General features: G+C 33.0%; 1 protein-coding gene and 3 long non-coding RNA genes across 11 annotated transcripts; all 4 read left to right on the forward strand.

Moving 5' to 3' along the window:
• The first annotated feature begins 1,563 nt into the window (after positions 1-1,563).
• On the forward strand, positions 1,564-2,840 carry LOC123207270. Of its 8 annotated transcripts, none has more exons than XR_006500255.1 (6): positions 1,564-1,639; positions 1,793-1,864; positions 1,961-2,014; positions 2,087-2,158; positions 2,320-2,645; positions 2,734-2,840. It is a non-coding gene; the product is annotated as an uncharacterized LOC123207270 (long non-coding RNA). The 8 variants fall into 8 exon arrangements; XR_006500252.1 differs by having other exon boundaries at positions 2,370-2,645; XR_006500251.1 differs by having other exon boundaries at positions 1,961-2,007.
• A 713-nt stretch (positions 2,841-3,553) lies between these two features.
• Positions 3,554-4,446, forward strand: LOC123207268 (protein DMR6-LIKE OXYGENASE 2-like). Its single transcript, XM_044624625.1, has 2 exons — positions 3,554-4,036; positions 4,117-4,446. The coding sequence occupies exons 1-2, from the start codon at positions 3,803-3,805 to the stop codon at positions 4,366-4,368; spliced, it is 486 nt and encodes a 161-aa protein (XP_044480560.1). The 5' UTR covers positions 3,554-3,802; the 3' UTR covers positions 4,369-4,446.
• Positions 4,447-4,590: 144 nt separating this feature from the next.
• On the forward strand, positions 4,591-5,250 carry LOC123207271. Its single transcript, XR_006500256.1, has 3 exons — positions 4,591-4,809; positions 4,881-4,946; positions 5,066-5,250. It is a non-coding gene; the product is annotated as an uncharacterized LOC123207271 (long non-coding RNA).
• Position 5,251: 1 nt separating this feature from the next.
• Positions 5,252-5,699, forward strand: LOC123207272. Its single transcript, XR_006500257.1, has 2 exons — positions 5,252-5,305; positions 5,408-5,699. It is a non-coding gene; the product is annotated as an uncharacterized LOC123207272 (long non-coding RNA).
• Positions 5,700-11,379: the final 5,680 nt, after the last annotated feature.

Here is an 11,379-nt window from a genome sequence, read left to right on the forward strand (position 1 = left end):
TTAACTATAACTAAAATTATGAATTTAATTAAAGAAATTTATGTTGAATATTCATTAATTTATGGTAACCAAGGTGGTTCTTCTTCCTCTTTACCATCTATTGTCCCATCATCAACTCAAAATATGAGTTATGATGATTGTATTATGATGCAAAAGGGCAAAAGACCAAGAGGAACATTAGACTCCATCTTGGAGCTTGATATTTTTTTAACTACTATTTTTGAGTTTGGTGATAGCAATATAGATAAAGACTTTCCAGTTCTAGAATGGTAGAGTCAACATGCATCAATCTTTCCACCATTAGCAGTTATTGCTAAACAAGTCTTGGCAGCATCAGTATCAACTATTGCAGTAGAACAAACTTTTAGTCAAGGAAGCAATATATTGGATGATAGGCGATCAAGTTTGACGTCCGAATCTATTGAAACCCGAGCATGTGTGGACGATTAGACAAGAGCCGAATTACGCCAACAAGATATAAAAGTGGACTTCAATGAAGAATCACTTGATTAAACTACGAATAGTTCGATGATGGAAAATAATAGTCAAGATAGCGGAGGCGAATGATAAGGTAAAGGGGTACTGTCAGCTATCGGATACGCAAAGGTAAGAGAACTACGTAGGCTTTGATTCTTCTAAACCCCAAGAAGATACGTAGGAAGCTTAATTGAAAAATTAAGTCCAAGCCTTTCTTTTAATTTTTAATTATTGTAATTATTAATTTAAAAAATAAATTAGTGCATGTATTAGAATTGACAGTTTAATGTAAGTTTCGAACCTAGATCATGAACCGAAATTATCAATTTCAAACTGTTTACAAATCGTCCTATTATGGTTTAGGGTTTAGAGTTTTTATTTTTTTAAACTATAAATTGATGGTGTTAAACCGAAACCATCGGTTCATGAACCCGGCCAAGACTAAACCTCAGCCGCGACTAGACCGGCTGCTCTTTGCCAGTTTGTGGTTATACATTCTGGTTGAGTTTAAAAAATTTTTCCTACCTAACTGCGTTGTAACACACCGACCAGAAAGTTTATTCTCTTCCGTTCTTCAACTTTCATTCGATTCTTCCTTCCCCGACCATGCACAAACACACCTCCACCCATGATCCCATCTTCAAGTTCGACTCCACCAAAGAGAACTTTTTCTGTTCTTAGACTCTTCCTGCCGATTTATTGACGACAAAATTTGTCGCGACCGTGATGATAACAGTGATGACTTCCGCCGACGATTGACGAGTACTGACAACGGTTAGTCATTTTGATAAATATTCCAGCCTGAAATCTGTTCAAATTGTTCTGTCCATGCAGTGTTAGGATAGTTCTCAGATTTGGGATGTCGTATTGAATTGTTATTATTGATTAAATTCATGGGGTATTTATTCTGAATTATTGATTGAAATCTTAAATGTTTGTTTTGTATTGATTTTGTATTGCTTTTGTGCTATTGATTGAATTCAGGGTTATTGATTCTGCACTAGGTATTATTGAGTTTGTATGGATTTCATATTGATTCTTGTCCCTCATTTTTGCAGGAAGTTTATCTTTTTCATGCTTCCACACCCCTGCTGATCCTTTAGTAAATTGAGCAAATTTTGCTTTTGCGATTTTTCACTTTGCTGCTACTTGTGTTTTATAGGTAAGTTCAGCTGATGCAGAAAAGTTTTGCCAGGCTTTTCAACTTCACAAGAAACTTTTATGTCTAATGTACTAGAGAATTCTTGCTTGATACTATAGCCTTCCATAGTGTTACTAAAGCAATAAAATTCCTAATTTTTCCAATTGTTTCCAGGTCTATGAAGGGCTAAATTTGGATACAGCTAGGAGCTACATCAACTCATCAAAGAGTTTGGAGGCAATAAAAGTTTGGACAAAATCAATCAATTGTTGAATATATATGTGCGTGTGATTTTATTTTTACTGCCTCTGAAGACGGATGTGTGTGTGTTTCTGGTTTCAGATTTTGGTTCTTTCGGTACCCCCATGATGCAATGAAACAAGAAACAGGTTATTGGTAATTGATACTCTATATACTTCTTTAATAGTTCATTTCTAATGTTGTAATTAATAATGATTATTTTTACAGGGCAGTGGGGGGGCAGGATTCACTGCGAAGGGTTACAATGTAACTTTTCTGATCTCTGCTTTGATTTTCCATGTAAGCTCTCCCTGTTATTATATATATGTATTTCTTGAGAAAACAGAGTCTTTGGAAAGTTAAATTGTCATCCCAAACTAGCACCCTTAATTTGAATTAGGTGGAGAAAGGAAGTTTAATGCTTTGTGGCTTTCTAATTTACTTTATTCTTCTGGGATAAGGTCTTTGGGAATTATGTTCATTAGTTATTGTTTCTCCCCAACAATGATAGGAGATGAAAAAATAGAATTGGATACTGCCACGTGATGCCTTTCCCAATCAATGGCACATATGGCTTTTAAAAAGATCATTCAAAAAGCAAACTTTTAAAATCCACACGTTACACTTATTTGTATACTGGTAGTTCTTGTCTCTTACAGTTTATAAATTATGCAGCCTTTGTGTGATGTATATTCTCCAATGAGATTCTATTGAGGCTTGCTTTCCATCTTCTGTTTAATTTCGTTGCCTAATAAGATTTCGGAAAGCCTTTTGTTAACGCCATCATGTAATTATCCTGTTGTTTATCTTTGCTAATTATGATTTTGAACATTTATTGATAGTGACTGGTTATGCTCCTGTCTACCACAATGCAGAGTTTAATTTTCATGGGAGTTAATTTGTTGAACTTTGGTTGGCCTAAATAGATGAGTGACTGATCAATGGAGGAATGCTCCATCAGGACTACTGCCCCAAGTTTCTTCGACCAAACATTCCGAGGCTTCAATGTTGAAAGGTGTTTTGAATGGCAGGGATATGTCCCCTAAAACTTACCTAATTCTCTCATTAACAATGGTGGACACTTGTTTGTATGCAAGAAAGTAGAAATTTCACATTCTTGTTCGATGATTTTGATGAGCTTCTTTTATTCTGTTGAACTGTAACATTTATTTCAGTTTGAGAAGTATATATTAATATTGAAATTTCAATCACTTTGTTTATTCTTGTGAGTTGTTATTTCAGTATAAATATAAAAAAATAGTATTATATAAACAAACAATTACATGTTATCATATAATTAAAGATTAAAAATTAAAAATAAAATAACATTAATTCATATAATATATACATTGAATAGTAAAATAATAGAAATACATATAAATCAACATGTGACTTATAGTACGAAAAAACTTAGTCCATTTAAACTGACAGAATCATACATACCATACCATACCATTTTTTTTTTTTTAATATTACTGTACAACCACAAGTTTTGCAGAAAGAAAGCGTCAGAATTAACCACTATTCCTTGATTCTTTTTCATCATCGTTATCATGTGACGTAACTTGCAGATGTTGCTTTGATGGCGAATGCTCAAACTATACCAATTATTTAATTTCTACATCTAGAATAAGCATGAACTGTTCAATCACGTACGCTTTATTTAATTGTTAAATTCGTTGAATATGCGTACATATGCAATCTCTATTCACAGTTTCCCCTCCCAGATTAAGATTTTTGAACACAACAGTAGCAATTATTTTGTCAATTCTAAGGGCACACTCAGTTGGAGCTGACATTGATATCTATCGTCCAGCACAATTTTCAGTCGGCAATTCCTGCTACCTTGTCCTCTCTCCTCTTTCATTCTGCAATTTGTTTTCCTAATTCCTATAAATTCAACACTATCTGATTCTAACCCACCATCTTCAATTCATCATCCATATGGCCACACCTACCACTTCTACCAAGCTCCTACTCTCTGACTTTGCATCCACTGTTCAAAATGTTCCCTCTAATTATATCAGACCCATCAATGAGCGTCCAAATCTCACACAAGTCCAAGTATCAGATGCTTCTTCTGTTCCTCTTATCGACCTTGATGGTCTTGACGGCCCCTGCCACTCTGAAATCATCGAACAGATTGGTTTAGCATGCCAACACGAGGGTTTCTTTCAGGTTTATTCTTTATTATTTACAATAATCTTTTAACTTGACTAATTCTTAATCTATGTATATATATACACCTGTCCCACTAGGTGAAGAACCACGGAATTTCAGGGGAAATGATCAATAACATGTTAAACATTGCAAGAAAAATTTTCAAACTGCCAGAGAGTGAGAGGTTGAAGAGTTACTCTGATGATTCTTCTAAAACCACTAGACTCTCCACTAGTTTTAATGTTAAGACCGAAAAGGTGGCCAACTGGAGAGATTTCTTGAGACTTCATTGTTACCCTCTTCAAGACTCAATCTGGGAAACTGTTGACAAATTTTCTTGCAATGTTTAACATGTTATTAGGCTCTGTTTTCATCAGTTGTCATCTTGTGCAAAGTGAACAATAACCAACACCCCGGAAGCCATAGGTAATAAGTAATTAAGTTCTGTTTTCATTATATTTTAATTATAATCTAAGAAAAACATCATTAAAGTCAAATTATTTGTTATGTTACTGGCTGGTATCTTTTTTATTTTTTCAAGTTTAATATTTAATCACTTCAACTTCTTTATTTATTTATTTATAAATACTTACGAGTATTCAAAGTTTGCTGGGTATGAATAATTCTGCTACAAAGTTACTCACAAATTTCGAAATAGAAGTTCAATGTGCTCAATTGTTGAATACATATACACATGTTTCAATTTTTACAGCCTTTGAAGAAGTTTCCATTCTGCTTTCAGACTGAGGCTAATTTGGTAATCCCAAGGATGCAATGAAACAAGAAAACAGGTTATTGGTAATTGATATTCTATATACTTCTGTAATGCTTCATTTCAAATGTTGTACTTTATATGTTGCAGGGGAGGGGAAGATTCACTTCAAATGGTTACAAAGTAAGCTGTTTGATCTCTGCTTTAATTTTCCATGTAAGCTCTCCCTTTTATTATTCTTTGAGATCTCTGCTTTAATTTGTATGTGTTCTTTGAGATAAGTCTTTGGAAAATTTAATTGTCATCCCAAACTAACACACTTAATTTTGAATTAGGTGGAGAAATGAAGTTTAATGCTTTGTTTTCCATCTTCTGGTTTGTTTTCTTGCCTTTTCCGGTGATGTAGTGGAGCAAGTTTAGCAGACCTTGATTTTCTTTTAGAATCAAACTGAAAGGCGAAGTATAATACAAAAGTAATTTGATTCTCCTTCACCTAGGCTTCAGATTTCATCTTCAAAAGATTCATGTCATGCAAAAATAGAAAAGAATATCTATCATTTTTGCACCATTTAAGTGTAAGTTTGTTTTCTTGATTTCAATCCAACATTGTTTTGTGGATGTTGAATTTGGAAGTACATCACAACGTTGTGTGACTGGTTAAACTTTTTTTCATGCAGGACAAATTCATGGTTAATACTGAGAATGATGCAAATCCTGGAATTATGCCTTAGAATTAAGCTAGAGGACCTGATATGTGGCTGTATGAAGAATATCTTGCCGCTGCTGCTGAAATGTTGTTGTTGCTGGAATGCTGCTATTGTTGTTTTTCATTTTAATTGCAGTTATTTCTTAATTATTGTTTGATTGTTTTAAGTCAGTCTTTAGCTTTGTACCTTTCACATATTTTACTCCTAGATTTGATTGCCTAAACTTTAGCTTGGATTAGCTTCAATCTAGTTACCTTAAGCAGATCAAGGCCAATGACATTAGGCAAGAAAGTCAACCCTAATGCCTGAATTCTTCAAATTTTTTTTTTTTTTTAAAATTTTCGTTTAGACTTAGTTTTAAAATTTGATTTTTTTTTATTTCATTAAAAAAAAAGTTTTTTTTCTCTTTTTTTTTTAAATAATTAAATTTTAATTTCAAAATCCGAAATCATTTTCAACCAGTTTATCAAATTTTTGTTAAAATAAATTGCAATAAACCGTTATATGTCCTAAATTGAATGATTGTAACTTTTCTCCTTTTTCAATCGAATACTTTTCCCACCCAAACTATCTTCCCACGGTATGAATGCTTAAATTACATATTCGTATAAAAAACTTAAGTCATTAAAAAATGAATAAATAAATAAATTATACAATGGAGTAATAATCATTTAATACTTTCAAAATTTTGAAAAAACAAAAAATGAAAATACAAGTTGGGTTTAATGAGATTGCATCCACCATAATACAATTTTTGCTAAATCCAGATTGATTCTCGAAATTGAACTAGATCAAATATAGACTAATAAGATTTCACATTTCTATGTGTTATTTTAACCAAGAAATGTTTGATCCAACTGTTCGAATAACACTAAGACTATCATTTCACTTACTAACTTCCTTTGTCTGAATCATTACATGACCAATAGCCCGCCCTCTAATTTGACCATCACTATAACATCATGTCAGGTTATCCTCGATCGAGCTTATCAAGGCTCAGTGTACTATGTGTCGTGTTGCGTCAAGGCTTATCGAATCTTAAGACCGATAACAGCCCACGTATGGCAAGTTATGCCCATCTGAGTTTTTTGTAGGCCCACCTAGGGAAATATAATTTTTAAAATTGGATGGGTTCCTTCGTAGTGACTAGTGAGGCCCTGATGTGGTCCGTTTTACTTGCGGGCCTTGATCCATGGGTCAAGTGATAAAACATCAAAATATATTTAAAAAAGAAATAAAAAATTAATGTCAAAATATTTAACGACTAGTTTACCAAAAGAAATCTGTGAAGTTTGATAAGGACTTCAACTTGACTCGACCCTCTCTCAACTAAAGATCCAAACTTCGTCAACTCCACTCAATGCACTCTCTCTTTAACTCGCAACATCCAAACTTTCAACTTGTGGGCATTAAAATTTAACTGAAATCTTTGGAACAAGATACCAAGAGCAAACCAGTTTCAGATTAGTATTCAATTGTATTGTACCCGCCAAACTGCAGCTTTAGTTTCATTATGATATTTTGAAGAGAAAATTTCCGGTAAAGTTGTGGGTGAGAGTCAAAACTGCAACTTTGATTTTTTCTACATTGTGTTAAGAGTATTTGGGTGTTGGAGTTTTGGGGCTTTTAGGTAGTGGGTAAGTGAGAGATTTTGAAAGAATAATTTTGAATATCGAGATTTTGGAATTATGAATTGTGTATTGTTGGTTATTTTTGTTTGTATTGTGTATGGATCATTTGTTTTTGGGTTCAGTGGTGGATGCTTCCAAGATGTGAGCACCGTCGCCGAGTATAAAACTGAAAGTTTGACCTACAACTATGATAGGATTGATGAAGTGAAGAAGAAATGTGGTTTTGTTCTATCTTCTGCTAGTGAATTGAAGCTTGATGATGGCAGGTTTTATAGTATCAAAGACAAGAGTGGTGATTGGGAGCAGGAGGTGAGTGATGCCCCAATAATGCCATTTGATGATAGAGACATCCCAAAGAATTCGTCACGAACCCCTTTGAAACTGGTTTCTTTCTGGGTTACAGACGTTGATCTTAAGCATCGTTCGAAGAAATTTGTTGGTGTAAGCGGGGACTTGCTTATTGGTACAACACTAGATTATTCATTTTCTGAGAAACCTTATGATGGGGGGGCCCTCAATTTCAGGTATGGCCTAATCATACTCAAATTTCAATGCCGTTTCAAGGGAAATATACTGAAACGAAGAAAAATGGTGGTGAAAGGGTTTTTTGTTTGTTGGGAACTGCAATGATACCGTCTAGGGAGTCTGATTCAAATAATCCATGGGAATGGATGAAGGGCTCTGATCAGAACTATTACCAACCACCACTTTTGCAAGATGATCAAATTTTGCTTGTGCTTAATTCCCTTATGACTTTCACGCTTACAAATAGGGTAATACGAGGGGAGATGAGCAGTTTAAACCCAAAGTCAAATCAGAAGTGCTTCGACAAAATTCACATTTTGTCCCAATTTGGCACAATCTTCGTCTAGGGAGTCCCAATCTTCTCAGCACCACACTATGAGTTTGGTGCAGTGAAGATTGTTTCAGAGGCATGTAACCCGTATCCGTACCAAGATACCTTCTTGAAGAGCGGCGTTGATATCTATAAAGGGAGTGGTGGGTTTTGTGAAGTTTTAGAGCAGATTACTACTGGAGGAGCTTTTGGTAGCATAGGAGCTCCCACCGTCGTGCCAAATTGGAAATGCAATGGCACAGCCAGTTTTGTTAGAAATTTCCTAATGTAGGCTAGTATTAATTATAGTTTTGCTTTTATAAAATTGGGTAATTAGATTGTTTAATGTCAGTTTACAGATGGATTGAGTGATCAATAAAAACATGTCAAAGACACTTAAGGGGGCGTTTGGTTTGGGTAATGTTTGATTACTAAAATAGAAAGATTACCTTGAAGATAGATTACTTAGAAGATTACTGGGTATAAATGATTACTATGTTTGATAAAATTTGATAGGTATAAATAATTATTGTGTTTGGTTAAAGGTAATAAAAGATTACTAGTAAAATATTTTACTTAAATGCCCTTAAATATAATTATTTTAAAATATTTTTTATATTATTTGTCATATTAATTAAAAATAAATTTATTTTTATCTCAAAAAATTAATAAATAATAATTTTTTTATAATAAACTCAAGATTACCCCAGTAATCTTTAAATACTTAAGGTGAATGTGGTAATCAGATTACCACCTATATTACCTGCCACGTCAGCATTGGTAATAGAAAATTACTGTAATCTTTTATTACTAACAAACCAAACAAGGGAATAAAAGATAGATTACTAAGGTAATCTTAAAATCCTTTAACCAAACGCACCCTAAAAGTTATTGGTTTTGGTCGACAGTTTAGTGTGAGCTTTCAATTATTGGACCTTTAATAAGAGGGTCTAGATAATTTCTTATAAATAGGTTACGCTCTACTCCAAAACTTAATTTTGATACGTTTACCCATTCAAAGCCGTGATAGAGATGTTTATAGAGTGGAAGACCTGTCATAACAAATTTTCAAGTTTCAAGTAGTTTCTGAAGATCTTTGGTTTTAGAGATATGATTCAAACAAGTTTTTCTATATCTCTAATTATTAATTCTGTGTTCAGTTTAGTTATAAAAGTTAGTATTCTATATTCTATTTGTGTTTATATTAAATTATATTCTGAATTAAAGTCAACAAGTTTTTGTCGTAAGCTGGGAACATTTGGTTGGTTCAGACAAAGCAATTCAGGCAACAGATTGAAGCTTTAAAGATGTCACAATTTTAATTCAGAATCTTAGGTGTCAACAAACAAATGGATAGGGAAATGCTAGCTCAGCAAAGGTTGCTGCAGTATTTCGAGCTGTCCCTCCATTGGAAAATAGGCGTAATGCTGCATGGAGATATGGAGTTAGCAACTTGACCATTGCTGCTGAGGGACTTTGGAAGTCTTCAAGTGGGCAGCTCTGCATGGTTGATTGCCGTGGACTAGTTGATGCAGAAGGGACTAGTTATGAAAAAATGTTGTTGGGTCAAACCTTAGGTGGGAAAACTCCTACTATTATATAAAGATCTCATGCCAAAGACATATAGCACCACCACCTTTCCAAGAAGTGTTGTTAAGATAGGATAAAATATTCTTACATTTCTTGCAGATACGTAAGCTTCACCAATTCCCTTGAAGACTCAAAACTTTGAGATTTCTGCAGTTTAAGAAGGGAAAAGTTATAAATGGCAAAAATGGTCTTAATACAATGAAATGAAAACTTCCTTTGCACCAAAGGTCATGCCCTCATGAAAATCTATTTCCATTACAAAACAATTACATGGCTCAAAATCAAATCATCATAGACTACACAATTATTTCCTCTAAATTGAAAGAATAATTTGGTAAATTTCACAATTCAACCAGTATAGATACATTTTGATATTGAACTCTCTTTAATTATCACTTCCTAATAACAAATAAAATTACAATGTTGGACCTGCATTCATGTCCAAGTGAAACTTGTAAAACCAAAATGCCAATTTCATAGATCTGATATTAAATTCTATATGAATTAAGATTTGAAGCACAATATATATACTCTTATTTTGAATGAAAAGTGTTCAGAAACAACTTCACAAATGCCGAACTAGAACAATGAAACGGAGAGATGTGATTGAGTGAATTGAGATGTAGATTCAAACTCGAGATAAATTAAATATCATTAGCTTTAGTATCATGTTAAGAAATTATTAGGTAAAAAAATAATTAAATTACAGCAAAACAATGCGTACATATTTTTGGTATATAAATGATGTATCACCATACAATTAAAAGATTTTAAATTAAAAATAAAGTAATATTAAATTATATGATAACACATCATCTGTATACCCAAATTGTGTACACATAACATTGCTTATTGAATTATTAACTCAAATATTGTGTTAAAGCTGAATTTGATAATTCAACTTTTGGTTCCATACAAAATTAAGTAAATAGCAAATCAATTCAATTTTATGCAATTGAAAGGGCTCGGTGTGGATTTTCTTATCAGAAATTACTAGAGATAGAGGATGAAGAAGAAGAAGAAGAAGAAGAAGAAGGGGGACTTACCTGTTTGTAATGTGAGAGAAGGAGCCAACCACAAATGATGCTTGGTATCCATCAGGCCATCTACCGACTGTTGAATGTCTAACGGGAGCCTCTGTGATCACATGTTTTGATGTCGAGTGTGGCCACATGTTCATAACATTACGCCATTGATTTTGATTTCAACAGCCAAATTGTTCCCATATAAAAACCAAACCTAACTATGAGTGTTTATCTTCAATTTATTTTTTTTCTTTTTATTTTTTTTGGACGTGAACTTCCATTCTGCGATACTGTCTTTTTATCTAATGGCTCCTTATTTTGAAATCGGTACAATTTTTCCTTTTTTTTTAAATAAAATAAAAAACTGACGTAATTTTTTAATTTGATTTTATTTCATTCCCGCCTAAATTGGATTATAAATCATAAACCCTTTTTTCAACCTAAACCGAAGCAATCGCAATTTTTGAATTGTTCAATTCGTTTTTACAGTTTGGGTCAGTTTTTGCACACCTTTCTCTCGGACCTTTTTACTTCCTTTATTTTAATTAATTTTTTTCTTTTATTTTACTTTAATGTTACATATTTGACAGAATTGTTGTTGAACTAAAACTATCAAAACGAAACTAGATTATGGGTCTAAAATTTTAATTAGATTGGAAAAGATTGGTGGAATGGCAACATTAAAGGAAGTTTTGGAGTTTTGTTAAAACGAAAAAACATCGTTTTGTTTAAAAAAATTAAAAAATAATTTACCATTTTGTCTGGTTTCCTACTTACCCAAAATGGATCCAAAAATATTAACCATTTTAAAAATTTTTTTAAATTGAACCATTCTTTGACCCAAACCAAACCAAATTACAA

The sequence above is a fragment of the Mangifera indica genome, unplaced genomic scaffold, assembly GCF_011075055.1.
Source record: "Mangifera indica cultivar Alphonso unplaced genomic scaffold, CATAS_Mindica_2.1 Un_0068, whole genome shotgun sequence".
NCBI classification, from domain to species: domain Eukaryota; kingdom Viridiplantae; phylum Streptophyta; class Magnoliopsida; order Sapindales; family Anacardiaceae; genus Mangifera; species Mangifera indica.